General features: G+C 36.2%; 1 protein-coding gene across 1 annotated transcript in view; it reads right to left on the minus strand.

The window, feature by feature from the left end:
- LOC150088083 (receptor expression-enhancing protein 6-like) overlaps positions 1-25,637 on the minus strand; it is a 34,759-nt gene extending 9,122 nt beyond the window's left edge. Inside the window, exons 1-3 of the mRNA XM_090370563.1 lie at positions 25,535-25,637; positions 19,375-19,435; positions 9,529-9,667 (exon numbers count right to left, since the gene is read on the minus strand). Coding sequence (XP_090226689.1) covers positions 9,529-9,667; positions 19,375-19,435; positions 25,535-25,547 — 213 coding nt within the window. The 5' untranslated portion in view covers positions 25,548-25,637. The remainder of the gene's footprint in view (positions 1-9,528; positions 9,668-19,374; positions 19,436-25,534) is intronic.
- Between the last annotated feature and the right edge of the window lie 2,084 nt (positions 25,638-27,721).

A 27,721-nucleotide genomic window follows, 5' to 3' on the forward strand; every position in this document is an offset into this window, starting at 1 on the left:
CTGAACCAGGAAAGCTACACCACATTAAAAAAAGAAGCTGTAACAGAAAGGAAAACAGTCATAAGAACTCTTCATATTTTTGTAATAACTACAACTATAAATTTTATTCTTAGTTGTGTAAAATATCTTAAGAGTTCTATCCTTGGAAATGCAAACTCCACAAAAAAAATAAAAGTATGAATAAGTGAATAGTAATAAAAATCAATTGAGATATTATATAAGGTGTGGCAATTAATTCCTGGATTGGTGCTGTTACAGTCATATTCAATGCATTTGAAAATAAATGTAAGTGGTATGATGTAGTTCAAGCTTCCTTCAACAGATGATGGCACAGAGATTGCACAGTAGGCTAAGTTGCAAATAACAAGTTTCCCTAGTAGTGTTAATGTTACATTTCACAATCTTGAAATATGAAGCAACAAATGAACATAAAATTTTGCTTTAAACTGGAAAAATCTGCAACAGAAACATATGAATGTTAAAAACTGTTTATGGTGATGAAATGTTAAGCCATAACAGTATGTTTCAATGGTATAAGCAGTTAAAATATCGACAGAGGACGTTCATGATGACCCAAGAAGTAGGCATCCATCAACCTCTCAAAATGAAGACAGAAAAAAGTTAAGGAAATTGTGGCAAGAGATTATCGATTGACCTACATAATGATGGCTGATAAGCTGGATATTAATATGGACATGATTCATCAACTTCTGCACATTGATTTAAGGAAAGGAAGGTGTGTGAAAAATCTGTGCCACGCAGCCTCGCAAATGAGCAGAAGCAACAATATGTGCCATCATCATGTGAAAACTTCATCTAAACTTGTCAAGATGATCTTAATTTCCTCGACTGTATTATCACTGGAGATGAGTGCTGGGTGTTTCAATACAACCAGAGACAAAGCATCAGAGAATGCACTGCACTTCAAAATCATCACCAAGGCCCAAAAAGGTTTAACAGAAGTACACAATCAAGATAATGCTGATAATGTTTTTCGGCAAACAAGGTGTTATTTGTACCTGAAGGGGAGAGAGTTAATGCTGCATTCTACATTTCTACATACCAGTGCTTTAAAGACTACTTAACCACAATTTCCAGGCGAAGCCACAATTTTGAGCGAGAGAGAGAGAGAGGCAGCTGGTTCTTGTTGCATGATAATGTCCCTGTCCATTCCACACTTGTTGGGAAGACATGTCTGACAAAACGTGGTATTGTACAGATCAGCCATCCACTCTACTCTCACAATCTAGCACCACCAGATTTCTTCCTCTTTCCCAAAGTAAAAACTGTCCTCAAAGGAAAGAGATTTCAGGATGCTGAGGATATAAAAATAAATGTAATTGCCAAACTGAACACCACCATCTGTTGGACTCCTCTGCTAACCCTTTTCAGAAATTTTTTGAATGGTGTAATAAGTGCATTCAATCAAGCAGTAATTATTTTGAATAAAACTAAAACCACTTTGAGCTCCTTTACTTTGTGTTCTTTTTATTGCATCAGGCTGGAAACTTTATTGTCACACCTCATAAGTACTGAAATAGTGGAAAATTACACTGTTTCAAGCTATCAAATTTTACTTTATTATTACAAACAGTTGATGAACTCGATTAGAAATATCTGGATCCAATACATTAGTAGCCTTTTTTGCCTTCCAATTGTAATAAATATAACATAAGGTAACAGAATTCAGTGCACCATTAAATAAAAGTAAAATAATGCCCTCATATGTATTGTATTAAAATAACACTAACTTATAATCATAGCACTAACATTTACCATTTGCTAACACATATTCAAAAATGGCTACAAACAGTTTACTTTTTAAAAATATTTAATTTCCAAATTAAATATAGAAGCAATTATTACTGATCAGTAAAATTAAATGAAAAATATATATTAATAATTGCAACACCTTTGGGCATAACGCTTGAATTCCATTTTAACTGTTAGCAACTTTATAAAATGATTAAGTGTATGACATACTAATTGTGGCTGCAAACTCTAAACAACTTCATCGGCAATGCAGTAATGCTCACATGACATAAGGTTTAGGGTCAAGTGGCACCACTGGTTTCCCACAACTCTGCGATCTCTTCTCTTGTGTTTAATAGAGTACCCTGTAATGGCCAGACAGTGTGAGTGGTTTGTGGCTTGTATAGTGTAATGTTGGGTTATTTTGTTCATTAGCATTAGTTGAGGCATTCGATGCAAGAAAGCAAACTTATGCAGCATCAGCCAAAAAATCCCCCCCCCCCAAATCACCCATCCACTCATTCCAAATGCCTGTCCAGCTCAGCCTTAAATTTATTTATGCTATCAACTTCCACAAGAGATGGAAGTCTTTTCCAGCAATCAACTACCCACTGGCTAAAAGCAAATTTTCACACAACTATTCTACAAGTGTCTTTTCTCAATTTGAATCTATGCCCCCTCAGGTTCATAATCCAAGTAAGAGGAAGAATCCCATCAGCATTGAGCCTGCTCAAACCATTCAAGGCTTTCTACACCTCAATCAGATCACCTCGCAGGTGCCTAGTCTCCATATGCTGCAATTTGCAGAACTTAAGCCTTTGGTGGTAAGAGCAATCCTTTGTTCCCCCACCAATCTTTGTACTCATTCTAGTAACTCTAGATCCTTCCCAAAATGAGGCCTCCAGACTTGTACACAGTACTCAAGGTGTGGCCTGACCACTGCCTTGTACAACGGGATAATCACCTCTTTTTCCTGTTAGCAAAATTCCTATATATCATTGACAAGACTCCGTGGCTTGCTCTGCAAACTTCGTATCTGACTGCACAGATATGAAGTTCAATGAGCAGTGCAGACGGGTTCCCAGAGCAGGTCATGGAGTCTTAGGCACCTCCGTAGCCAGGTGGGAAGGAGCAGCAGTGCATAGCACATGCTTCTTGATTAAACCGGGGTTCAAGCCCGTCACCACCAAATACAGAGGATGCGGAAAGGTCAGGAAATGACCAGCGCATATTCCTGGAGCAATATGGTCTTAGTTGCTAATGCTCCTAAAAACCAAATAACAAACAAACAAACAAACAAACAAACAACAAGACGGGCTCGAACCCCAGTCTAATCAAGAAGTGTGCGCTACGCACTGCTTCTCCTTCCCACCTGGTTACGGAGGCACCACCATGGAGTCTTATTAATGATATATATCAATTGTCTTATCATGTCAATGGTCATCTGATCTCTTAGCCTTGCCAACACTACCTACACCTACTTATTGTACCAGATGCAGGGGACCAGGTAGTAGGGATTACATGCTCTGGTGGGACAAACTAACATTCCCTGAACTTACAACAACAAAAAAAGGAAGTTCTTGTTGGAAGGGAATAAAGTAGAAATAGCATGAGTTAAGGAGTATAGGTGACAGTGAAGAAGGTGGATGATAGAAAGACTTCTACCAAGAATTTTGAAATTAAGGGTATAGAGGGGCACCCTGGTGAAGGCAACCCACCCTTCATGGGGAGGGGCTGTTCAGAACAGTAAAATATTAGGAATGGTAAGGCCCACAGGGAGGAAACCGGGATATCTTTTTTTATCTGTTTGAAAAGTTGTATATCAATGAAAGCCTAATTTTGTTCAAAGAACTTGGCACAAAATATTCACACCAACGCAATACATATTTTGCATAAAAACTTGTTTTTAAATGATATAAAGACTGGATATACCTGATCTAATAGTTTACACTGGATCCACAACTAAGATACCAATAAATACAAATTTGAAGTATAATTAACCAATGATATCCAGTTGCAACTTGATTTTATGGTTTCATTTTTATATACACTTCAGTCATGTTTTGTACAATTTTAATTTACATTTACTATTGCAAGTTTTGTTTTATAAGGGTATTGAAAGAGAAAATTGAAAGTTAAGTTTTTAAGTTAGATATAAAATAATACTTCAGGTAGATAAGGTGGGTGATACCAGCAAAGATAAAATAAAAATATAATGAAGCCAGGATGTGTAAATATCTATAAAACAACAACAAAACTAGATTCTGTGATCTGAAATAAAGATGAATTCAATGGAATATATGAGCAAAACAGTAAAGTGGTACAAAAAAAAATGATTTTGCATTTTCTGAATGTATGTGCATGCATACTAAATGCCCACATTCTTAATCCAGAACACTGGTTAAAAAAAAATCAAAGCAAAATTTTAGCTGTCAATATTACAACTTTTAGAAGCCCAACTTTCAAATCCAGGAGAAACGGTGGAAGAAAATCAAATGAAAACATAAGCCCAACCCGAATTCCATTTTCTTTCTAATGTGCTTGCAGCCCATGCAAGAAAACTGCAACCAGGTACTGCTGTATGTTTATACAACCCGAAAGAGGGCAAAAGAAAAGAAAAATCAAGACATGTTCTGAATGTGATGTGAACTGCTTTAGGCTGTACCACACTGTACAAAATTGCTGAAGTTAGTATTCTGATGTTCTTGTGCTATACCATCAGTAAAATGTTTCTGAAGTAAAGATATGTTCTGCATAAATATATAATTTATTATTCTCTGTAGAATTTTTCTTACCTCTTCATAGAAGTAAATATTTGAAAAAAATTACTCATGAAGATAACTGCTTCTACTGGAATGTATGTGTTGTTGTGTTGCCCAGCCCAGAAAGCCAGTTGCTGGGGGTCATGAAAGAAGTAAATACGTGGGCTGTGTTAGAGTAACTAAGAGTAAGAACAGGTGCATGTACAATGCAAGTATACAGTGTACAATGCTAAGAGTATAGTAAACAAATTTGAAGAATTTGAAGTGCTGCTTAAGACATCCACGGCAGACATTGTTGGGATATCAGAGACTTGGTGCCACTCAGATATAAGGGATGCAGAATCGGAATTTGGGGAGTACAATGGAAGCACAGAAACGATAGACAGAATAGGAAGGGAGGAGGAGTTATGCTCTAGTTCTAAGGAAGTGCATCCAGTTGACATAGATGTACAGTACAAAGAGTCACTTTGGTGTGACATAAGCACTGAGAAAGCAAAAATGAGGGTAGGAGTTTGTTATAGACCTAATGACTCTGATGAGTGCAATAAACAATTATACAGAGAAATAGAGTGGGTCAGTAAATCAGAGTGTCTTATAATGGGGATTTTAACTTCCCAGATATAGACTGGAACTTGTGGTTGATCATTCGCACACCAGCAAGGCTTTTGTAGATTTATTGGATGATTGTTTTCTCCAGCAGCATGTTAGAGAGGCAACAAGAGGGAGTAACACTCTTGATCTGATTATCAGCAGTGATTATTCATGCATTAAGAATTTACAGATAAAGGAACCTCTAGGTAGCAGTGATCACAGTGTACTGATGTGGTATTTACTTAAAGACGCAATTACCATCAGGGGTAAAAGGAAACATTTTTGCTTTCGTAAAGGTGACTACAATGGTCTCAGAGATTTTTTAAGTTCTATACAGTGAGACCAACTGATGATGTTACCAACAGCAAATTCTAAATGGGAAGCATTCAAAGAAGTAATCTTGTAAGCTACTAGGCTTTTTATTCCAACTAAGAAATACTGCTCTAGGTTCAGGCCCAAATGGATGTCAGATGAACTAATGAGACTCGTGGCAGAAAATAAATATGCATGGGATGCACAAATTGTCAGGTGACACAGAAGCCTATGGTAGATACAAGCTAGTCTGTAATCAAGTCACAAAAGAGGTTAGGCAAGCGAAGGCCGATTATGAAAAATCTTTGGCAAAGGATGAAAAGACTTCTTTACTTATAAGGAAGGGAATGAATCAGATTGGTCATCTTGATATCAATGGTTTGACTGTAAATGATCATTTTCATATAGCTGCCGAACTAAATGAGTATTTTGCATATACATTCACACATGGAGTTATTCAAGGAGAGAGCCAGATGTTTATCAAACTCTTACAGGGAGTTAAATGATTTTGCAATAACTCAGATCAAAGTGGAAGAGAAATTGTTGAAGTTAAACATAAGAAAGGCACCTGGGGTAGATGGGATCTATCCAGTTATATTAAAGGAGGCAACAAAGGAAGTAAGCAAACCCTTACCATAATTATGAGAGCATCCTTGGACTCGGGGGAAGTCCCCACAGACTGGAGATGTGCAAATGCACCTCCAATTCACAAAGGGGATCAAATAGTGACACAAGTAATTACAGCCTTGTTAGTTTGACTTCTGTTCCGGGTAAAATAATGGAGCCACTGGTTAAAGACGCATTGCAGGATCATCTAGACAAGACTGCGGCAATAATTCCAACACAGCATGGGTTTGTTAAGGGAAAGACCTGTCTGAAAAATTTGATTAGATACTATAATGTGGTCACAAAGGAACTAGATGCAAAAAATAATTTTGATATCATATACTTGGATTTTAGTTGCACATGGAAGACTACTGTACAAATTGGAGCAGTATGGCATTAAGGGCAAATTGCTACAACGGCTAAAAGGATGGTTGGGTGGGAAAAGACAGAGTGGTGGTCAATGGGTACTGCTCTATGTGGACTAATGTTATTAGTGGAGTCCCTCAGGGTTCGGTGTTGGACCCATTGTTGTTTTGTATATTTATCAACGATATTGATGAAGGTATATCAAGCTTAATGTCAAAGTTTGCAGATGATACAAAGGTTGGCAGGGCTGTTAATAACAGTAATGGCAGTATGCTGCTGCAACGGGATCTGGAAAAGTTGGGTAGATGGGCTGAGAAGTGGCAACTGAAGTTTAACATTGACAAATGCAAAGTACTGCATATGAGCAGCAGTAACCCCAGAGAAATGTACCAACTATGTGGCGTTACGCTCAGGGTAGTGGAGAATGAAAGAGACCTGGGGGTAATTGGCGGTCATATGAAGTTTTCTGAGCAGTGCAGGCTGCCAGAGTAGGTCATGGGGTCTTGTCAATGATATACAGGAATTTTGCAAGCAGGGATAAGGAGGTCATTATCCCCTTGTGTAAGGCAATGATCAGGCTACACCTTGAGTACTGCGCAGGTCTGGAAGCTTCATTTCAGGAAGGATGTAGAGTTACTAGAACAAGTACAGAGAAGGGCAACAAGACTGGTGAAGGGAACAAAGGAGTGTTCTTATGAAGAAAGGCTTAAGTTCTGCAAAATGCAACCTTTGGATACTAGGCACCTGTGAGGCAGTCTGATTGAGGTGTATAAGGCCTTGAATGGATTGAGCAGGCTTAATGCTGATGGGATTCTTTCTCTTACTCAGATACAAACCTGAGGGGGGTCATAGGTTCAAACTGAGGAAAGACAGTTACAGAATAGATGTGTGGAAGCTTGCCTTTAGCCAGTGAGTAGTTGATTGCTGGATCAAACTTCCATCTGTTGTTGTGGAAGTTAATAGCTTAAATAAATTCAAGGCAGAACTAAACAAATAATTGTAATGAATGGATCAGTGAAATGGGAGGGGGTGTTTTTTTTTTTTTTTTTTTTGGCTGATGCTGTATAAGCTTGCTTTCTTGCATCATGTGCCTCTACTAATGCTAATATCCAATACTAACCGATAATTTAGAAATACAGGTAAGATGAATGTTTACACATCATTGATACAGTGAGAATTTCCAGTAACAGAAGTGATAGTCAGTTCTAATTTTTTAATTTAAGTAGAGGTGGATATCGATATTTGTTTTAGAATTATATTAAATAAGGTAAATTGAAAATTTATTACATATTTATATAATTAATATTAATAATTATCATTGTTATATAATTATTAATATTGAATTTTGAATCTAAAAGTTTATTTTTTTTAATATTATGAAACTTCAAAGTAATGCTAGCAATTTTATTCATATAAAAAGTTTTAATTGGGGTGGGATAAAAACCGGTTTTTTTGGGGGGGGATGAATTTGAAAAACAAATTCGGGTTTGGGTCTGGTCAGTTAGACTTCAGACTGGGTTGAGTAAAAATAAAAAATGTAGGCCTGTGTAGACCTCCCACCAAGTGCTCAATCTCCTCTTTTAATACCCTTGTTACTCCAATTGTTTGGGGCTTACTACAACAGCATCATCAACACTAAGTGCCAGACAGGTTTTTTTGGAGGAATCCCACATGCTTTCAGATTCAAAAGATTTGCCTACCAATGCTGGCACTGATAGCAAACTGCTTTCGATTTGATGATCTATTAAAAAAGATCACCATAATAAGACATACAGCTTCCATATCAGCACACAAATTAATAAGATAACAAGAACAGCCTATTACCATCAAGTAGAGGTGGTAATAGGTTTGGGTTGAATATAGCTTGCAATCACTTTGATTACTGGCATCTATAGCAATCAAAAATGGCTAATTTTTCAGAACCATCACTGCCTCTTTTTTTCCTATCCATGCAATTTTGCTGATGATGCCTTTTACTTTTGTTCTACCACAACAATTTTTTTTGATGTTTATCATCAGGAAATGTATTTCTGAACAATGCACCATCATAATTAGTGCAACTTAGACGAAGATCATGTTCTGTGAAAAAATAAACAAATATTCTTTACAGCAGAGATAATATAAGCACTTTAAACATCACAGCCAGCTTCGCCAGTGGTTTCACAAAACAAAATAGAGGACCTGACAAGTTAGTGCCTACATCTAGATAATTCGCAAATCTAGATATTTGCAAAAGATGCAAATAAATGTTCAGCATGTATGACATCACCGTCACTATTTTTGCATTTCTTTCTATGCACTGCACACTATTGTTATGCTCCTTTGTTTGCAAAAGTTCATTACATCACATTTCCTATTACCCCCAAAATTGAAAAATCACATCTGTATACAGTAACACAAGGCATATGTATTACCTTTTTTCAGATTTTAAAAATATGAAAATCTTGCATATACATTCCAAATGTTTCTTGGTATTGCCAAAGCAATACAAGGAAAAATTGAAAGGCATTGTTAATTAGCTCCGCACTACACAAGTTATATGAAATTATCCCATATAGCAGAAAACAACATTATTATTAAGCATTACTATTTTGCAAAAGATTCCAACAGCACTCCTGATGGCTAATTTATTTTAAAAAACATGCAGAAATCTTCAATTAAAATCCAATTTTAAAGTAGCTTTTTGCAGAAAAAAAAAGAGGGAGAAAAACTAAATTTTTGTAAAATGATGGGTCTTACTCTAACAAAGAGTAAGATCCATCTGTCTTACTCTTTGTTAGAGTAAGACAGATGGGTCAAACTGAGTAAAAGACAGATTCCCCATTGTATATGTGGAAAGGTAGCAGCTAATATGTGCGTGTGTGTGTGTGCACGCACACACACCAAGAGAAGTAAATAGATGCTGAAGAAGGAGAATCTAGTTCTTTAAAAACTCTCACAGCCATGTTATTTCTTGTGAAATAGCTTTATTATTTTCAATTAAAATATAAAATTACAGTTATTACTACTGAGTTTCATTTTATGTGCAATCTGACCACAGTACATCTATAGTATATTTCTGGATTTTGTATTAAAAATATCATTTAGATGCACTATATTTCTTTTTACAAACTATTAATGTTATGAAAAGTAAACATACCTTAGCACAAGAATACAATGGAACCCAAAATAATATCTTATCTGCAAAAAGTTCACATGTATTAAAGAGGGCAAATATGACCCAGTATATAAGCCACACTGTATCATCTACTTTGTCTGGAGTCTCAATTGCATGAAATCTAAAAATGCATATAATATAAATGTCCATTCAAGTGCTCATGTTAATCAATTACAACTTTTCTATAAAAATAATAATAATTTATTATTAAATATCGCTAAAACAGAATTCATCAATCTTTAAAAAATAATGAACCCACCTCCCCCTTCCTTCTGCTTCATTCTTATTTACAATTTCATATTTCAAGCATTATAAATATTTTAAATCTTCAAAAAGCATTCAAACTTAGAGAACATTAATAAAATGAATTACAATTCTGGTTTTGTGAAATTGTATAAAAAAATTTTTTAGCAGTTCACTGCTTACCTCCATATACCTCTAAGATTACCTTTAATACAAGTTCCTGTGTCTAAATTATCAATGTTTGGTAGCTTGCTCACAAAAGAACACAAACAATTTAACTTCACAAGAACTTTCCTATTCCTGCCTTTCTTAATGAATTCTTACTGGGCCAAATTGCACCAAGATTCACATTACTCAAAACACAAATCAAATTAATTTACAAAATATATAAGAATACTTAAGTACTTGTGAATTTCACTTATAAACAGGTGTTGCATTTAATATACAGAGACTGTTAATTAGCTGAGTTTTGATTTTAGGTGCTTTTACACAGAGGCCTTTGATGCATTTTTTCAAGGAACTTTCAAGATAATATAATCAAAATTAATATAAAATTTACATTTATAATTTTACAATTTCTAACTTTTAAATTTGTCTAATGAAATGTTTCTTTTTCATTGTGAAAGTTTGCTCCCCTTTGTTTATCTAAAATCATTAAACATTTATACTAACACAACTGAACACAGTTGACTCTCAGAAGGAAAATGGGTGTTCCTTTTTTCCCCCATCTGAGTCAAGTATAAAAAAATATATATAATAATACTAATAGATGTATAACAGACGATGCTGATGCAAACAAATTGGCCATAATGGAAAAGTCAACCAAGATGGTATGTCTCCATATGCCAAGAGAGTGTGACAATTAAAATGCTGATGGAATCTGTAACTGGTGGCATCAGTGTTTTTTGATCCACATATTACAATATCATGATCCTCACTCAGTTATGTGGCGTAAAAAAAGTTACTCCATTTATAATATTCAAAATTCCTCACTTTTTGATGACACCTTTATTTTCAATCTAAATGAACACAACTAACTTCATATTTTATATTAACAATATAAAAACAATGTCTATTTATATTAAAAACATATGTTTATTTATTTATTTTTTTTTGAAAATCAAAGAGCCTCTGCAGTGTTTCAAACATTTTTCACCACCGGTCTTATTTTGGCATTTTGAATATTGTCTTCCTTATTATCTTGACACAGAGAGTGAAATTCAATTCAAAAACCCATGTGCTTCAACAACTGAATCCCAGCCACACTCTCCCATGATGCAAAGCTAGAGAATGTAACAACTAGATGCAATGCCATAAAATGTAGAATGCTTCAATAACTGGATACAGAGATTCTGCTAATTTTAAATTTATATTTTTCAGCATGTGCATATAGTTATAGAGAACAGAATTAACTTGATCCTGCAATTTTTTCTTTTTGTGAAATAATTAATAATTAATAGATTATTGCAATTTTCGATGGAGGTATCAAAAAAAGCTCCTCTTTGATATGAGAAGTTTTCTTTGATATCTCCTCCTATTCCTTCAAAACTTTTCTTGAAGGAAGTTCAGTTATGTGAGCCAAATAGAAGAGCACAAAATTACTGAAATTGTGCAGTGTCTCAGAGACCATACAAGACCAGTTCTGGGTTAAGGAAAGAAAAGCCTGTCTATTTATAAGGTACAAAGGATGGTTAGAAGAAATTTTAAATAAATTAATGAAATGTTGACAATACAGTACAGCCACTCCCCGACTTACGTAAGGGTTGTGTTCCGCAGAACTCTACGTAATTCGGAATTTACCTAAATGCTTATGCAGCACTCACAAATTTGATTAAAGCAAAAAAGAAATGTTTGACAAACATGTAAATAGAATTATTTATTCAATTTTTTTTTTTTATCTCATGTGCAGGAAAAATTACAAAAGTGTACAAAATTACAAAACGTCAGGCATAACGTCAGCAAGTTTTACCTTTCGAGCATCGTTGCCAGAATTAACTCTCCAGCTGATAAGCATGCCACTGTGGAAGTTGAGGGCTGGGGAGATTTAGAAGGGGTTTTTTCCAACACATCAAAAAATTTCTCTGCCACTGCAGTATCAGCACTGGAGACTTCATTGCATATTTTAATGTTTTGGAACCCAGCGAGATGCTTGAATCTATTAAACCACCCGTTGCTTGCCACGAACTTGGCTCGAGGTTCACTGTACTTATCCTTAATATCTTCATAAATACTTTTGGCTTTTGCTTGAATGGCCATTGGACTCAGGGGCATTTGCTTCTGAATCTGATTTTCCATCAATATTAATAGCTTTTCCACCTTCGATATAGCACCTGAATGCTGTTTTGTGATCACTGTTGATCTTAAATGCATTGATTCTTTAACATGTTCTTTTATATACGCACTGTCCCTTAAAATAGTATTCACTGTTGAAGCAGAAAGACCTAATTCCGTGCAATAGATGACAATCTTTGTCCTGCTTTGTACTTCTTAATTAATCATCTTCATTTTTAAATCAATTTTGTTTCGTTTCCTAGCACTGCCAGCACTTGCACTTTCCATTGATCCCTTTCTCTTCACCATTGTAATAAGTAAATAGGAATGATGAGAAGATTCTGAAAATTTGTTTTTTATATGGTTGAAGAGTTCAATGAAGGGGAACTCATTTTGCCATAATACCATAACACAAAAACCCACAAATTCCAGTTATCGGTATTATTGCAAATGCAATAAGATCGAGTTTACTACCTGTTTATAATAGATTGCGCTAACAGAAAAGCCCAATAAACTGAAAAGTGCAAATTGCTTTTATTGTTTTATGGTAGTGGCTTCCAGAAATGTGTTTTAGAAAAATATTACAAAACTGATTCTTATAACAGAACATATGATAACGATGAAAGTGTAGTGCAATTTCCATTAAAAAATTACCTTTTAGAGAGATAAATAGCTTAGTTATATAGCAAAAATTTCAACTTCCAAGGTCTTGGGAACGAATTACCAAAAAAAAAAATATATACCATAAGGTTAACCTATTTTCTCTATTTACAGGTATACCAGCAGTGACTGAAGTCACAAAGATTTCTGCCATGATAAATAAGATGCAGAAAAGATTAGCATTAGTTGAGGCATGTGATGCAAGAAAGCAAGCTTATACAGAATCAGCAAAAAAAAAAAAAAAAAAACACCCTTCCCATTTCGACTATCTGGTAACCCCAAATGTTTGTCTAGTTCAGCCTTAAATTTATTTAAGCTATCAACTTCCACAATAACAGATGAAAGTCAGTTCCAGCAATCAACTACCCGCTGGCTAAAGGCAAACTTCTGCACATCTATTCTACAACTATCTTCCCTCAATTTGAATGTATGTCCCCTCAGGTTCTTAATCTGAGCAAGCGGAAGTATCCCATCAGCACTGAGTCTGCTCAAACCATTGATGTCCTTATACACCTCAATGAGATCACCTCGCAAGTGCCTGTCTCCAGATGCTGCAACTTGCAGAACTTAAGCCTTTCTTCGCACCCCTTTGTTCCTCTCACCAATCTTGTTGCCCTTCTCTGTACTCGTTCTAGCAACTCTACATCCTTCCTAAAATGAGACCTCCAGACCTGTATGCAGTACTCAAAGCGTGGCTTGACCATTGCCTTATACAAAGTGATAATCACCTCCTTGTCTCTGCTAGAAAAATTCCTATATATCTCTGACAAAACTCAATGACCTGCTCTGGCAGCCCATCTGCACTGCTCAGGGAACTTCATATCTGACTGCACAATTACTCCCAGGTCTTTTTCATTCTCCACCTCTCTGAGTTTAGTACCACACAGTTGGGACATTTCTCTTGGGTTATTGCCACCCATATACAGTACTTTGCACTTGTCAATGTTAAACTTCAGTTGTCACTTCTCAGCCCATCTGCCTAACTTTTCTAGATCCTGTTGAAGTAGCATACTGTCTTTAGTGTCATTAAAAACCCTGCCAACCTTCATATCATCTGAAAACTTGGACATTAAGCCTGATATACCTTCATCAATATCAATGATAAATACACAAAACAACAATGGGCCCAGAGATGTTAGTGACTGGCAAAAAGGAGTGATAGCATTTAGCAAATTCTGTGCTAAGTGATTGTGACTAGCAACAAATATCACATGTAGTAAATTAAAATTGATCACAAACAAGATAAGAACTGCTGCAAACCATTAGCCAAGAACGGCCTCAGCAGATTTAGTAATAGATAGAGGCATGTGATGCAAGAAAGCAAGGGTATTAGCTTATGTAGCCTCAGCCAAAAAAAAATTCACACAACCATTCCCTCTAAAAGTTTGTCCAGTTCCTCCTTGAATTTATTTAAGCTATCAACTTCCACAACAACAGTTAGAAATTTGTTTCAGCAATTAACAACCCACTGGCTAAAGGCAAATTTCGACACATCTATTCAACAACTGTCTTTCCTCAATTTGAATTTATGCCCCCTTAGGTTCATAATCTGAGCAAGCGGAAGAATCCCATCACAATTCAGTGTTCTCAACCCATTGAAGGCCTTATACACCTCAATCAGATCACCTCGCAGGTGTCCAGTCTCCAGCCGCTGCAATTTGCAGAACTTAAGTCTCTCTTGGTAAGAGGACCCCTTCGTTCCCCTCACCAATCTTGTTGCCCTTCTCTGTACACGCTGAAGCAAATCTACATCCTTCCTAAAATTAGGCTTTGAGACCTGTATGCTATACTCAAAGCGTGGTTTGACCATTGCCTTGTACAAAGGGATTATCAACTCCTATTCCCTGCTAGCAAAATTCCTGTATATTATTGACAAAATCCCATGACTTTCTCTTGCAGCCTGTCTGCACTGCTCAGAAAACATCATATCTGACTGCACAATTACTCCCAGATCTTTTTCATTTTTTACCACCCGAAGTGTAGTACCACACAGTTGGTATGTTCATCTGGGGTTACTTCTACCCATATGCAGTACTTTGCATTTGTCAATGTTAAACTTCAGTTGCCACATCTCAGCCCATCCGCCCAAATTTTCTAAATCCTGTTGCAGTAGCACATTGCCATTACTGTCATTAACAACCCTGCCAACTTTTGTATCATCTGCAAACTTTGACACTAAGCCTGATATACCTTCATCAATATCATTAATAAATATACAAAACAACAGTGGGCCCAACACCGAACCCTGTGGGACTCCACTAAAAACATTAGTCCACGAAGAGCAGCGTCCATTGATTACCACTCTCTGTCTTCTCCCACTCAACCACCCTTTTTTTGATTATAGCCACTTACCCTTAATACCATTCTGCTCCAATTTGTAGTAGTCTTCCATGTGCAACAGTATCAAAAGCTTTCCTGAAATCCAAGTATATGATATCAAAATTATTTTTTGCATCCAGTTCCTTTGTAACCACATCATAGTATCCAATCAAATTTGTCTGACAAGACTTTCCTTTAACAAACCCATACTGTGTTGGAATTATTGCTGCAGTCTTGTCTAGATGATCCTGCAATGCATCTATAACCAGTGGCTCCATTATTTTACCCAGAACAGAATATAAACTTACCGGTCTGTAATTACTCGTGTCAGTCTTCAATTCCCCTTTGCGAATTTAGGATACATTTGCACATCTCCAGTCCGTAGCAACTTCCCATGAGTCCACGGATGCTCTCATAATTATGGCTAAGGGTTTGCTTAGTTCCTTTGCTGCCTCCTTTAATATAATTGGAATTTATTTAGTATACTTCTAGCATTGGTGTACAGGCAAGTATACATACGCCTATTCTTATTCTTAGTTACCCTAACACAGCCCATGTATTTATTTGTTTCATGATGACTACCATCATTCCCTGAAATCCTACAAGTTCAAGTCAATATCTGGGAAGTTAAAATCTGCCATTATAAGACATTCTGATTTACTAGCTCATTCTATTTCTAAGAAAACACTGAAAAGAGAAATGGATAACTAACATGGATATCCAGAGTAGGGTCCTTTAAAAAGACCAATGTTAGCGGTTGCACAAAAAAAACCAAGCAAAATTGGGCCAAAAAAGTATAAACACTGGACTGTTGATGACTGGAAAGCTACAATGTAGTCTGACAAATCCAAATTTTGCCTACACTCTAATGATGCCAGGCAATGAGTTCACAGGAAAAGCAATGAGGCATTTCATCCAGTCTATGTGAAAGATGTTGTAAAAGCTGGTGGCGAGTCACCGATGCTCCGATGCTTTGGGAATGAAATGGCAACCATCTGGTTCACAGGGCTCTTGCTACTTTCAAATGGTACAAGGAACATGAGGGAATGATATGACCGGAGCGTTAGACTTTCCTCTCCACTTGGACAGGAAAGTCTAATAAGGCCAGCCAGCTGGATTGCATAGTGAGAATTGGAGTCAATCTCGATATGGAGGAGAAGAACATGTGTCCCAGATATTGTAGCCTGATATAATATCCATGACCACAAGCCTTCTATCTTCTACAAGGTTTGGTAGCTTCCATAGTGCCAGTTCTCATGCCATTTCTCCTGTACATTGTAAAGGGGGAATGTGTAATTTGTGGGCAGCCCTACTGCTTCATGTTAATGTGGGCACGTGATGTTCAGATTTCAGCTTCATGTAGGATTCTCATATAGAATAAAGTAGTTATGGAATTGTATGCATGAGCTCATGGACATGGAAGAATTGGCAATTTGCTAACCACATCCAATGAAATTTGATACGTACTCTTTCAATGTGATTATGGAATTACAGCATAACTGTCAAGCTGAATAATAAAGTAAAGAGCAATAAAGGATAAAAGAATGGGAAAGGGAAGAGACTTTCTCAAGAAATTCAAATCCACATACAGATAACAGAAAAATTAAAAAAACTTGCCAAAAGTATCCTTTCGTGGATCCCTTCTAAGCTTTGAGACAATGCTTGTGATCCTGGATACATTTTATGAAGAAGTAAGACCACATGTGAAAGAAATAAGAGCAGTGGGGAGGTGAGAAAAAAATAGTGAGTTGGGAAAGAAAAATGGCAAGAAATAAGAGAGGATAACAGGGAAGAAAATATAGAAAGTAAAGATAGGATATTTGTGTGTGAAAAATTCTTGTATATGAAGCAGAAAAGTAAGTGATATAGCCAGTACCATCCTTACTGCCTGTGGCAAGTTCACTTCCCCTTTCAATTATTTAAACTGAAAATTGATTGATGATTAATTTTCAAATTTTATCACTGATTTTCTCAAAAATATGCTCATACAGTCAGTCCTCGTATAGCACGATAGTTGTGTTCCTAGAAACCCTTGTGCAATGCAGAATCGTGCAATATAAACAACAGGCCCTATGGGAAAAACAGGGTTAGGTGCTGATCACCCAAGATTGAACACACATTTGTAACCAAAACATTACCAAACACAATAAATAATCGTAATAAAATACTTACGTATTTTATTATGACTATTACGTAATAAAATTCTCGACGTTGCCTCATTTATGTCTGTAGCACGTGCAATATCACATGGTCTTTCATTTCGCTCAAAGCGTTTTCACAATTTCATATTTTTTTTCTATCCGCAGAGGCGGACTGGCCATAACTCTTACCGGGGAAACCCCGGTGGGCCGGAGGAGGCCGGTGTGATTTTGGCCATAAACCATAGCATGAGGCCACTATAAATTTTCCCGGGTAAGAATTTTTGACCCAGTCTGCCTCTGTTTATCGATATTGCTTTTGTTTTTCTCTGTGAATCTGCAGTGGTCTTCACCAGGACGCTTCCTTTTCACACCTTTTAAATATTTTACTCATTTTTAAGGAATAAAGCACAATTACAAAATGAGGAGGCATGCCTGATACACATAAACAAAGCTGCGCGTGTGTAGCAACTGAATAAACAACACCGTAAAGGCAGAGATACACTATTAATACCTCGCATTTTTAGGGGGTTACTACCATAAAACATTAAAAATCCAGTTGCGTTTCTGCTAGTGGAATCTATTATAAACTGGTAGTAAACTCGATCTAATTGCATTTGCGATTATACCGATAGCTGGAATTGTGTTGGTTTTTACGTTATTATGTTTAAATGTGTTTCCCCTTCACTGATATAAAAAACATAAATACATTTTCAGAATCTTCCCTTCATTCCTATCGTGTTGCGTTCGGTTGGGGTGATTCCAGTCTGACTGCCATTTTTTATAAACACAAAGGCGAATCGTGCATAAGCAAATTCGGTTTATATCGTTCCCCTATTTATAAATCGTGTATGATCGAATTCGTGTAGTGTAAACACATGTTATACGAGGGCTGACTGTATTACTTTTTTTAAGACACAATGTTATAAAAAATATGAGAATACCAATGTTCACTACACATTTACATAAATGTATAGATAAAACAAGTACACATCTGTAGCATAACTACGCAAAAACAGGTACATACATGCTGAAAATAACATAAGCATGCAGAGAAACTACCGAAAAATGTTAAACCATGTATACTGCACAAAGTGCTATCTTAAGAATAGGGAATGCTTATTACATACCCAAAGATGTACTCTGAACATGTCTGAAAAATGGTATGATGGAAATTGAGTGTTATACCATGATAGTGTTATACCATGGTAACCTACCTACTGTGCAATTTCTCCTTGTCCTCAAAACAACTTTTTCAAATGGCAGAGATTTTATGACATTTTGGAGATCTTAAAGTAAATTATAGTAAATTATCGTGATATATAATAATTTACAATAATGAAATATCACCATTGTGATATTTCGTTATTGTAAATGAAATGTCACAATAATGAAATATCACAATGGTGATATTTCATTATTGTGACATTTCACATTAATTGGATTTAGCATTATTAAGTGAGTGCTGGTATAGATTTATCCTTTATTGGCTTGTAAATTTGTAGTATATTTGTCTTTTATTTAAAATATTCAAAATTCTTGGTACGTAATCTTTCCACTTTTTTTTTTTTTTTTTTTCAATTTCTTTTCCCTTACTTTTGTTTTTTCTAATTGGTTTTAGTTATATTCACTTTTCACTGTGCTTTTCCTTCTTACTTTAATTTAACTTACATTGTTCTATGCAACATTTTGTTAAACACATTATCACTACCTTTTACGTCTGCCATTCTTTCTTTATTTTTTATTTCTTAATTTTACTTTTAATTTAATTTACATTATTATATATATGCACGCAACATAATTGAGGAACTTTTAATCGTGCTCATGTTAATTAAATTCACAGTCAAAGACCTGCACAATTTCAGATCTGAAGATCATTCAGATTATTAAATAAATCCTCTGAACAATCTAAATCATAGTAACTAGTCTGAATAGCTCAGCTTAAAAAAGGTTTTGCGGCTAGAAAGAGAGAAAGCTATCAAACTATTTGGTTCATTTCATGGATATATTTTGGAAATATATACAGTACTGATATGCGGTAAATTATAAAATGTTTAAGAACAGCAGTAATAGCAACAACAACATTACAATATTAACTATTTTAATGTTGTTGTTGCCATTACTGCTCTTCTTAAACAATTTATAATTTACCGCATTACTATACAGTATTATAAATAATAAAGAGCAAATAACTCACGAGCCAACTGCTGGATAAACGATTCCAATAAGTACATATGGAACTGAATAAAACAGAGAGCCTGCATATGTTAAAAATAATATTAGAAAAATTAATGGATGAATAAATAAAATATGAGTTAAATCAGTTTTATTCAGGATTTATTTAATAATTTATTCCAAAATTTATAGCTACTAAACCAACTCAACTCGTAATACTCAATAATAATATAATAACAATAATACTCAACTCATGATATCATATATTCACCAAAGTTAACAAATATTATGAAAGTCTGTACTATCAAATAAAACACACAAAATGTACTACCTATTTTACCACACTTGACAGATGTGTGGAGTAGAAGAGAAAGAAATTTTGTTGTCATATAGTGACAGTTAATTTGGACCCCTTTTCGGCTTCAAACATGGAATGACTGTGGGGACAAGACACGCAGGTGCCAGTATCTTGAAAACAGCCAACACAGCTAAGTTCTCCCATTCTATGGTGTCAGAAATCTACCATGACTGGCTCAGCAGTAGTCAAACAACCAGCCAAAGGTCATATACAGGATAACTATGTGTGGTCAAGACCCATGGCAAGCATTGTATGTCTCGTCTTATAACTAACACAATAGCGACACAACATAACATAATGGCTCAGTTAACAACCCAGTACAATGTAGGAATAGCAAGATGTACATAGACTATGTGCCAGACATTAACTCTGGACATATAGGCTACGGATGTCACAAGTCTTACGTCAAGAAACAACACTTTGCATGGGCATGTTAACACCAACACTGGACCACGAACATGTGGAAATCTGTGGACTGATCTGACGAATCCTGTTTCCATGCTGATTGGCTATCTGCATTTGGGAAAAAAAAAGTAACATGAGGTCATGGCACCTGGATGCACTGCTGGTTTTTGGCTGACTGGAGGTGTTATGGTTTTGGGACCGTTTTCATGGCATGCCCAAGGTTTTCTGATCATCATTAACCAACAACTTGATAGGAATATCTGCCTTTCTATCACTGCCGACCAAGTATACCCCCCCCTTCTTGTAGATAACAAGAAGAAGGGATATACTTGGTGGTACTGATAAAAAGGTAGATGTTCTTATCAAGTTGTCACACAGCCAAGCAAGTTGCTAACTGGTTTCAGGAACATGACAATGGATTCTCTGTCCTCCCACCATGGCCACCCAAATCACTCAAGTTCAACCCAAATGAGCATATTTGGGACCTACTGGAAAAGGACATTCAATGCAATAACCAACCACCTGACAAAGTGAGGGCATCACTGCAATAGTGCTATTCATGCATTACATCCTTGTAATGCATGAATAGCACTATTGCAGGCCAACTTGCAACACCTTGTGAGGTCCATGCCAAAATATATACAGGTTTATTACAGACAAAAGGTGACCCCATGATATATTAGGTAGGTGGTGTTAATGTAAGGCCAACTTAGTGTAGGTCTGAGATAGGGGCTAAAGGACCTATACAGTCCACTATATATATATTACTCTCTGGAAAGATTTAACAAACTACCAGAGGGTTAGACAGGAGAGGTGGGTAGTTTTTTATTGGCTGATGCCATATAAGCTTGATTTCTTACATCACTTGCCACTACTAACACTAAAGAACCATTCAAGAGGGTAAAAAAAGCAATCATAAGTGGAACTTCTACTCCCTCACACTAATGATAGCTGTAAGTTTCCAATTATTTTTTGTTTTTTTTCTTTTTCTTCTTCACTTCACATAATCTAAGTGGCTAAAAATGCTGAATTTTCACATATCCCTTCAGAAGTGGTATTTACATACTAAAGAATTTTCAAATACCTCTTCAGAAGCTACCGATGCAAATATTTCTGAATGAATTTTTTTTTTAGTCACATATGCTACGACTAACATAAAAAAAAATTGCGATGTTCTTATAGAAGTTATTTCTATAATCACAAACTACTGCCAACTGTTCTTTGTAATTGAGTATCCACTTTTCTTTCTGACCACTCACTACAGGTTATGGTAGAAGGCTCTCTGTCTTCTAACTTCTCCACTAATGTTGGTGTTCCCCAAGGTTCAATTCTTTCTCCCACTCTTTTCTTCTTGTACATTAATGATGTTCTTCCATTGACTGGAAATCCCATCCACAGATTTGCTGATGACAGCACATTGCATTCTACCTTCCAGTTTGAGAAGCCTTACCCTGCACAAACATCTTATACTTCTCAAAAATTCACTACTAATTCCTTAAATGATTATCTTCAGGTAAATTCTCTAGTGCAGCAAAGAAAACTTAGTTGATTTTAATCCTAATAAAACTCAGTCTCATCTTATATCTTGCAAAAAGGATTCTTTTGCTCCTATGCTCATCTTTGACAACACTCAGATTTCTGGACAACATCACATATCTCTATTAGAGATTACCCAGACTTCTAATCTCTCTTGGTATAAGCACGTCACAAATATTGCTCTAAACATCTACTCACTCTGTACAAATCGCTATCATGGAATACTGATCCCACATCTCTGGCAGTGCCCCATTAATCTCTCTCAGCTTTTAGACTCCATTCAAATGTAGCCAGTTAGGTTAATTAATGATCCATCTCTTAAAATCTCTCTCCAATATCTGTCTCATAGATGTTCTGTTTCTGCTGCATGCCTTTTTTACAGATACTTCCATGGAACTGTTCTTCTGAATTAGCTTTTATAATTCCCTGTATTCCAAACCAGTCAAAATATGTGCCACAACCAGTCAGCATCCCTTTACAGTCCAACATCAAACTCACAGAACCAAATTTTCTTCTTCCTCATTTATTCGAATTTGAAAGTGTCTGCAATTCTGCCCAGACTCGATAGGAGGGAGTATATGATGAGAGCCTTGTTGATCAATTCGGCCCTGGAAAGATTGTGCAAGGCTCAAGGGGTAGAATTTTTTTCAGCCTGGTCTGTACTTGTTAACAGGAGAGACTGCTTCTACAGGGATGGGATACACTTAAATAGAAAGGGTGCAAGAATATTTGCTGATGCTATAGAGGCAGTGTTAGGTGGATCGGAAAACTGAAGTTTAACATTGACAAATGTAAAGTACTACATATGGGAAGCAGCAACCCCAGAGTGACGTATCAACTCTGTGGTACTATGCTGACAGTGGTAGAGAATGAAAAGGACCTGGCGGTAATTGTGCAGGCAGATATGAAGTTTTCTGAGCAGTGCAGATGGTCTGCAGAAGTAGCTCATAGTGTCTTGTCAATGATATACAGGAATTTTTCTAGCAGGGTTAAGGAGGTGATTATCCTCTTATATAAGGCAATGGTCAGGCCACACCTTGAGTACTGTATACAGGTCTGGAGGCCTCATTTTAAGAAGGATGTAGAGCTGTTGGAATGAGTACAGAGAAGGGCAACAAGATTAGTGAATGGAACAAAGGGTTGCTCTTACGAAGAAAGGCTTAAATTTTGCAAATTACGGTGTCTGGAGACGAGGCACCTGCGAGGTTATCTGATTGAGGTGTATAAAGCCTTCAATGGTTTGAGCATGCTCAATGTTGATGGAATTCTTCGTCTTGCTCCGAATAATCACCTGAGAGGGCATAAATTCAAATTGAGGAAAGACAGATGTAGGATAGATGTGCAGAAGTTTGCCTTTAGCCAGCGGGTGGTTGGTTGGTGGAACAGACTTCCAGACTTTGTTGTGGAAGTTGATAGCCTAAAGAAATTTAAGGCTGAGCTGGACAGGTCCTTGGAATGAACGGAGCAGTGAAATGGGAGCATGTTTTTTTTTTTTTTTTTTTTTTGGCTGATGCTGCATAAGCTTGCTTTCTTGCACCATATGCCTCTACTAATGCTAATGCTAAATAATAATAACAATTATTCAAATTTTTTACATTTATTTATTTTTTCTAAAAAATAAGAAAATATACTAATCACTAGGATACAACATAACCTAAACAACTGCACTAGCATTCATTAATGGCATGTACCTCAACATATCTATGTTTTGTATTTCTGCTTCCACAGACACCAGCTATTTACATATCTATTTATGTAGCTTCCCGTTTCACCAATCATTAAATCTTTGTTTCAGTGGGAATTCTCCAACTAGAAATAACCTCAAGCCTCTGAATGTCCCGTTTTGCATACCCATTCTTAGCACACCCTCGGGCAAGTTCAAATAAAAAAGACGTATCGTATCTATTTCAAAACAAAATTTGTCTGTAACTAAGGTATTTTGAGATAGCATATTTGAAAAGTGTTGTCATTTTAATAGCACCTCTACACAATTCATGGTAAACTTGGCATTCTTGGATATTCAACCAATGTGTATGTGCCTTTAATATACATATGTACTTTTGCCAAAAACACATGAAAATACTTAAAGATTGTTTTAATTTAATAAATGTGAAAAGCCCTAAGTTTCCGTAATGTTTAATAAAACCAATTTTGAAGTATGAAGTGTGTTCAAGTTATAAGGTCTCCAAATTTATTTCTTCAAAATAATCGAAGTATATGTGCAGGAATGCTTTTAGTCTAACTGCCAATTAGTTCTGAATGTTTTCAGAAGATGGCAGCATAATGCAGTGCCCTAAAATGTATACTACTATGTTTATAATACTCAAAATTGCATCCCTCACTCATCAAAAAAACACACAAAATGACAATCATGTCAACTTGTTTGAAGCAATGCTCACTCAAGATGCTGCAATGAATGGATCTTTCTTTTCCTTGATTATCACAATGGATGTGATATAGGTTCCATTCCTCAATCAGGAAACAAAACATCGGTCTGCCCAACGGAAGCACACTGAATCACCACTTCCCCAAAAAGTTCCATGTTTCCACAAGTTCAGAGAGAAAATGATGGTTGTTGTTTTCAGGGATACTAGAATAATCTTTACACATTGTATACTCAAGGGCTCCACAGTGACAAGAAGCTCATACAAAGAAGTTCTGTAGAAAAGATTGTCCCAGCATTTCAAGAAAAAATGTCCACACAGACTGAATCACATTTGTTTACTCAGGACAATACTTCATCCAATTGTTCTGGAAATGTGCAAAATTTTATTAAAAGAAAACAACATTGAGGTTATCCCACATCCTCTATGCTTGTCTGACATAGTGGCTTTAGGTGTTCCCAATGATGAAGGATGCGCTTTGTGGCAGAATATTTCCTAGGTGACAAGCAACTGTTTCTACAATTTACCAGTGAGCTGAGGATATGTCCAAAGAAAGCTTTGATGTGGCCTTCACAGCTTGGAAGAAAAGGTGTGAAAAATGTGTGCAGCTTCTAAGATACTATGTTGAAAAGTGAGGCAAGTGTAACATCTGTATCTTGTGTACTTTATGAGAAGTAAATTTGGTAACCTTATAACTTGAACACATCTCAAAGCTGCCATTCAAGGTTAGGCAATTTTGATTTTCATAAAATACTACAGGATATTTTGTAGCAAGCGGGCTGTATAAACCCCCTGTACATGGAGAAATATACGACTCAGGATTAACCAAGATTAAGTTTAATCTTATGTGTTTCTCAGATTCTGTCCCAGATTCAGGGTTTGTCACCTGTGTGACATTGTACAAATCATAAATAACTAGCATTTAATGATTATTTTATAAATCAGTGGTTGGTGAATGGCTTAAGCGTAAACCTAATATTTTTGAACTGTAATTCATCCTAAAAAAATGATCCAAATCATTATGATTTTCTAAAATGTCAAAGAGACATGCACAACATTCTAGCAAACGAGGACCAAAAAAATAGATTGACTTGCATGTTGTCAAGAATGAGAATACAGTAGTACGAACATTTCAGTTGACTGCGGTTATAGCACATGTGACTGCTAAATGGTTGTTCTTACATTGTAGTCGACATCAAATCGCGTGACCTGGGTCAACGATTCGATGTCCATGTTCATTCCACTATACGTAAAAGGAAAATAAATGAAGGAAAAAAAATAATAATAATGACGCACCGGGTGCAAGTGCATTTACAAATTAATGATTTACCAATGCACAGTTCAGAAGTGTACTTTTATTCGGGACGTAAGTTTGGAAGTAATATTATTAAAATTCAATGAAACATTTTCCCATTTTTTATATCTTAATATGTTATTTTTTTAACCTGAAAATTTTTAATTTTAATTGATGTTCTCAAAAGCCAACCTCGAATTCTTACCTATAAAAGGCATTGCCGAAACAAAAATAAATATACAGTACTACACATTCGCTACTCTACTCCTACTCAGTATCAACAGGTTGCCTCTCGAATTCGATAGTCAACATACGAACAATGCGCCCTATTGCGGGAACGTTCCTAATACTTAATTAATTTTCTATTAGAAAATTAATGAAGCACAGTATTAGAAACAACTGAGAACTGTACAGAATTCCAAACTTAGTTATTATTATTATTTTTTTTTTCTGTTTATACTCCGGCACGATAACCAAGTCATGAGTGTACAATAAATCGTCAATACAAATATTTATGTGTATTTAGTAGTCACGGGCTTGAACCACGGTCCACTCAAGGAACCCGTGCTATGCACTCTCGCTCCTGACCACTGGGCATCGGCGACTAAGGTCATATTGCTCCAGTTATACTGTCTATAAATTGCGTGTGTTCTGTGGTGGATTTTCTGTTTGCTCGAAGAAAATCCCCGAGTTTTCGAAAGGAAAATGCATGTTATCCTCGCCTGAGACCGACTAACTCATACTCGTTGTGAATAACGCCCATAAAAATTCCTCATGTCATCGACAGGACTCAAACTCAGGCTTTTCCACCTGGTGTTGAGGGAACGGCGATTCTACCAACTATGCCAACGAGGGCATCAAACCAAGTCTTCTTTTCCATTAAAAAACACATAAACTGCAAAACAACTAGTTAAGCAGTAAGAAGAGAAAAAATAAATAATATAATTAATTAGTATCATTGTTTCTATAAAATAAAGGCACTAAAATAATGTTTTTTATTCAGAAAAAAAAGTTGAAAACTCTTGATCTGGCACGATCATTGTGTTGATTTCTAGAAAGTGACTCTTATTGGAATTACACGGATTACCAGACAGTCTGTCGCAGTGCTGAAAGTAAGCCGCTAATGAGTGTCACTAACATGTGTATTTTGTGCCGGTAAAAGCATTTCGGATTATGTTTCCAATAAAAAGTTCAGCTTGATAATTTTTTTTAAAGAATACAGTAGTTTTAAAATGTATTTATTATTAGTAGTGGCAAATTATACAGGAAAACAAGAGTAAAAAGCATTACCCACAATTAAAATTTTAAAAAATTACCACATCACCTGTCTGTCCTATCCAAGAATTTGTCGAGTTATTCCTTGAATTTATTGAAACTAACCACTTACACATTAATTGAAGTTTGTTCTGACAATTACCACCTCTTGGCTGAAGGCAAACTTCCACACATCTCTCCTACACCATCCTCCCTCAATGTGAAATTATGCACGTTCATGAGAGTAGTCTGAGTAAGAGGATGAGTCCAACAGCATTGAGCTTGCTCAATACATTCAAAGCCTTAAACATCTCAATCATATCATTTCGCTGCAATTTTCAGAACTGAAGCCTCTTTTGGTAAGGCCACCCTTTGCCCTTCTTGTTTCCCTTCTCAGCATCAGTTACAGAAGATCTACATCCTTCCTAAAATAAGGCCTCCAGACCTATATGCAGAACTCAAGATGAAGCCCAATCACTGCATTATAATCAATGAAATAATCACTTCCTTATCCCTGACAGCAAAGTTCCTGTAGCTGTCCTGGCAGCCTGTCTGCACTACTCAGAGAACTTCATATCTGGATATCTTCAAATCCAATTAACCCCAGGTATTTTTCATTATTATTATGTCTTATGTTGCTTAGTTGCTCTTATATTTCTTCCTGATTGGGGGTTCTACTCCGTGACTGGTACTGCTACCAAGTACACAGATTGGTTGTTATGTCTGGTGTTACTGTTGGTCGAGGAACTCTCTGACTATCCTACAGGTGTTCAGGATTGCGACTTTCTGGAGTTCCTTGTAGGTGTTCTCTGCGAGACCTATTACTGCTAGGCTGCTATGTAGGGTCTTTGGCAGCATACCGGTGGTTGACACGATGATCGGGATGGTCGTTACTTCTTGCATATTCCACATCTCCTTGACCTCATGTCTCAGGTTCGTCTACTTTCTAATTTTTTCCTCATGGGTTTTCTGGACATTGCTATTATTATGGTGCGGTCCCAGTACAGCTTGTGGATTGGGGTCTCTAGTACTGCCTGGGGTTCGTACTTGTAGTATGGTACACTTATGGTCAACAGGTATTTATTATTATTATTATTATTATAAAATCGAGAGATTGACTACAGCTTGAAAAGGAAGG

Source organism: Mastigoproctus giganteus, chromosome 3 (genome assembly GCF_048544385.1).
Source record: "Mastigoproctus giganteus isolate SK-2022 chromosome 3, ASM4854438v1, whole genome shotgun sequence".
In the NCBI taxonomy this organism is placed as follows: Eukaryota; Metazoa; Arthropoda; class Arachnida; order Uropygi; family Thelyphonidae; genus Mastigoproctus; species Mastigoproctus giganteus.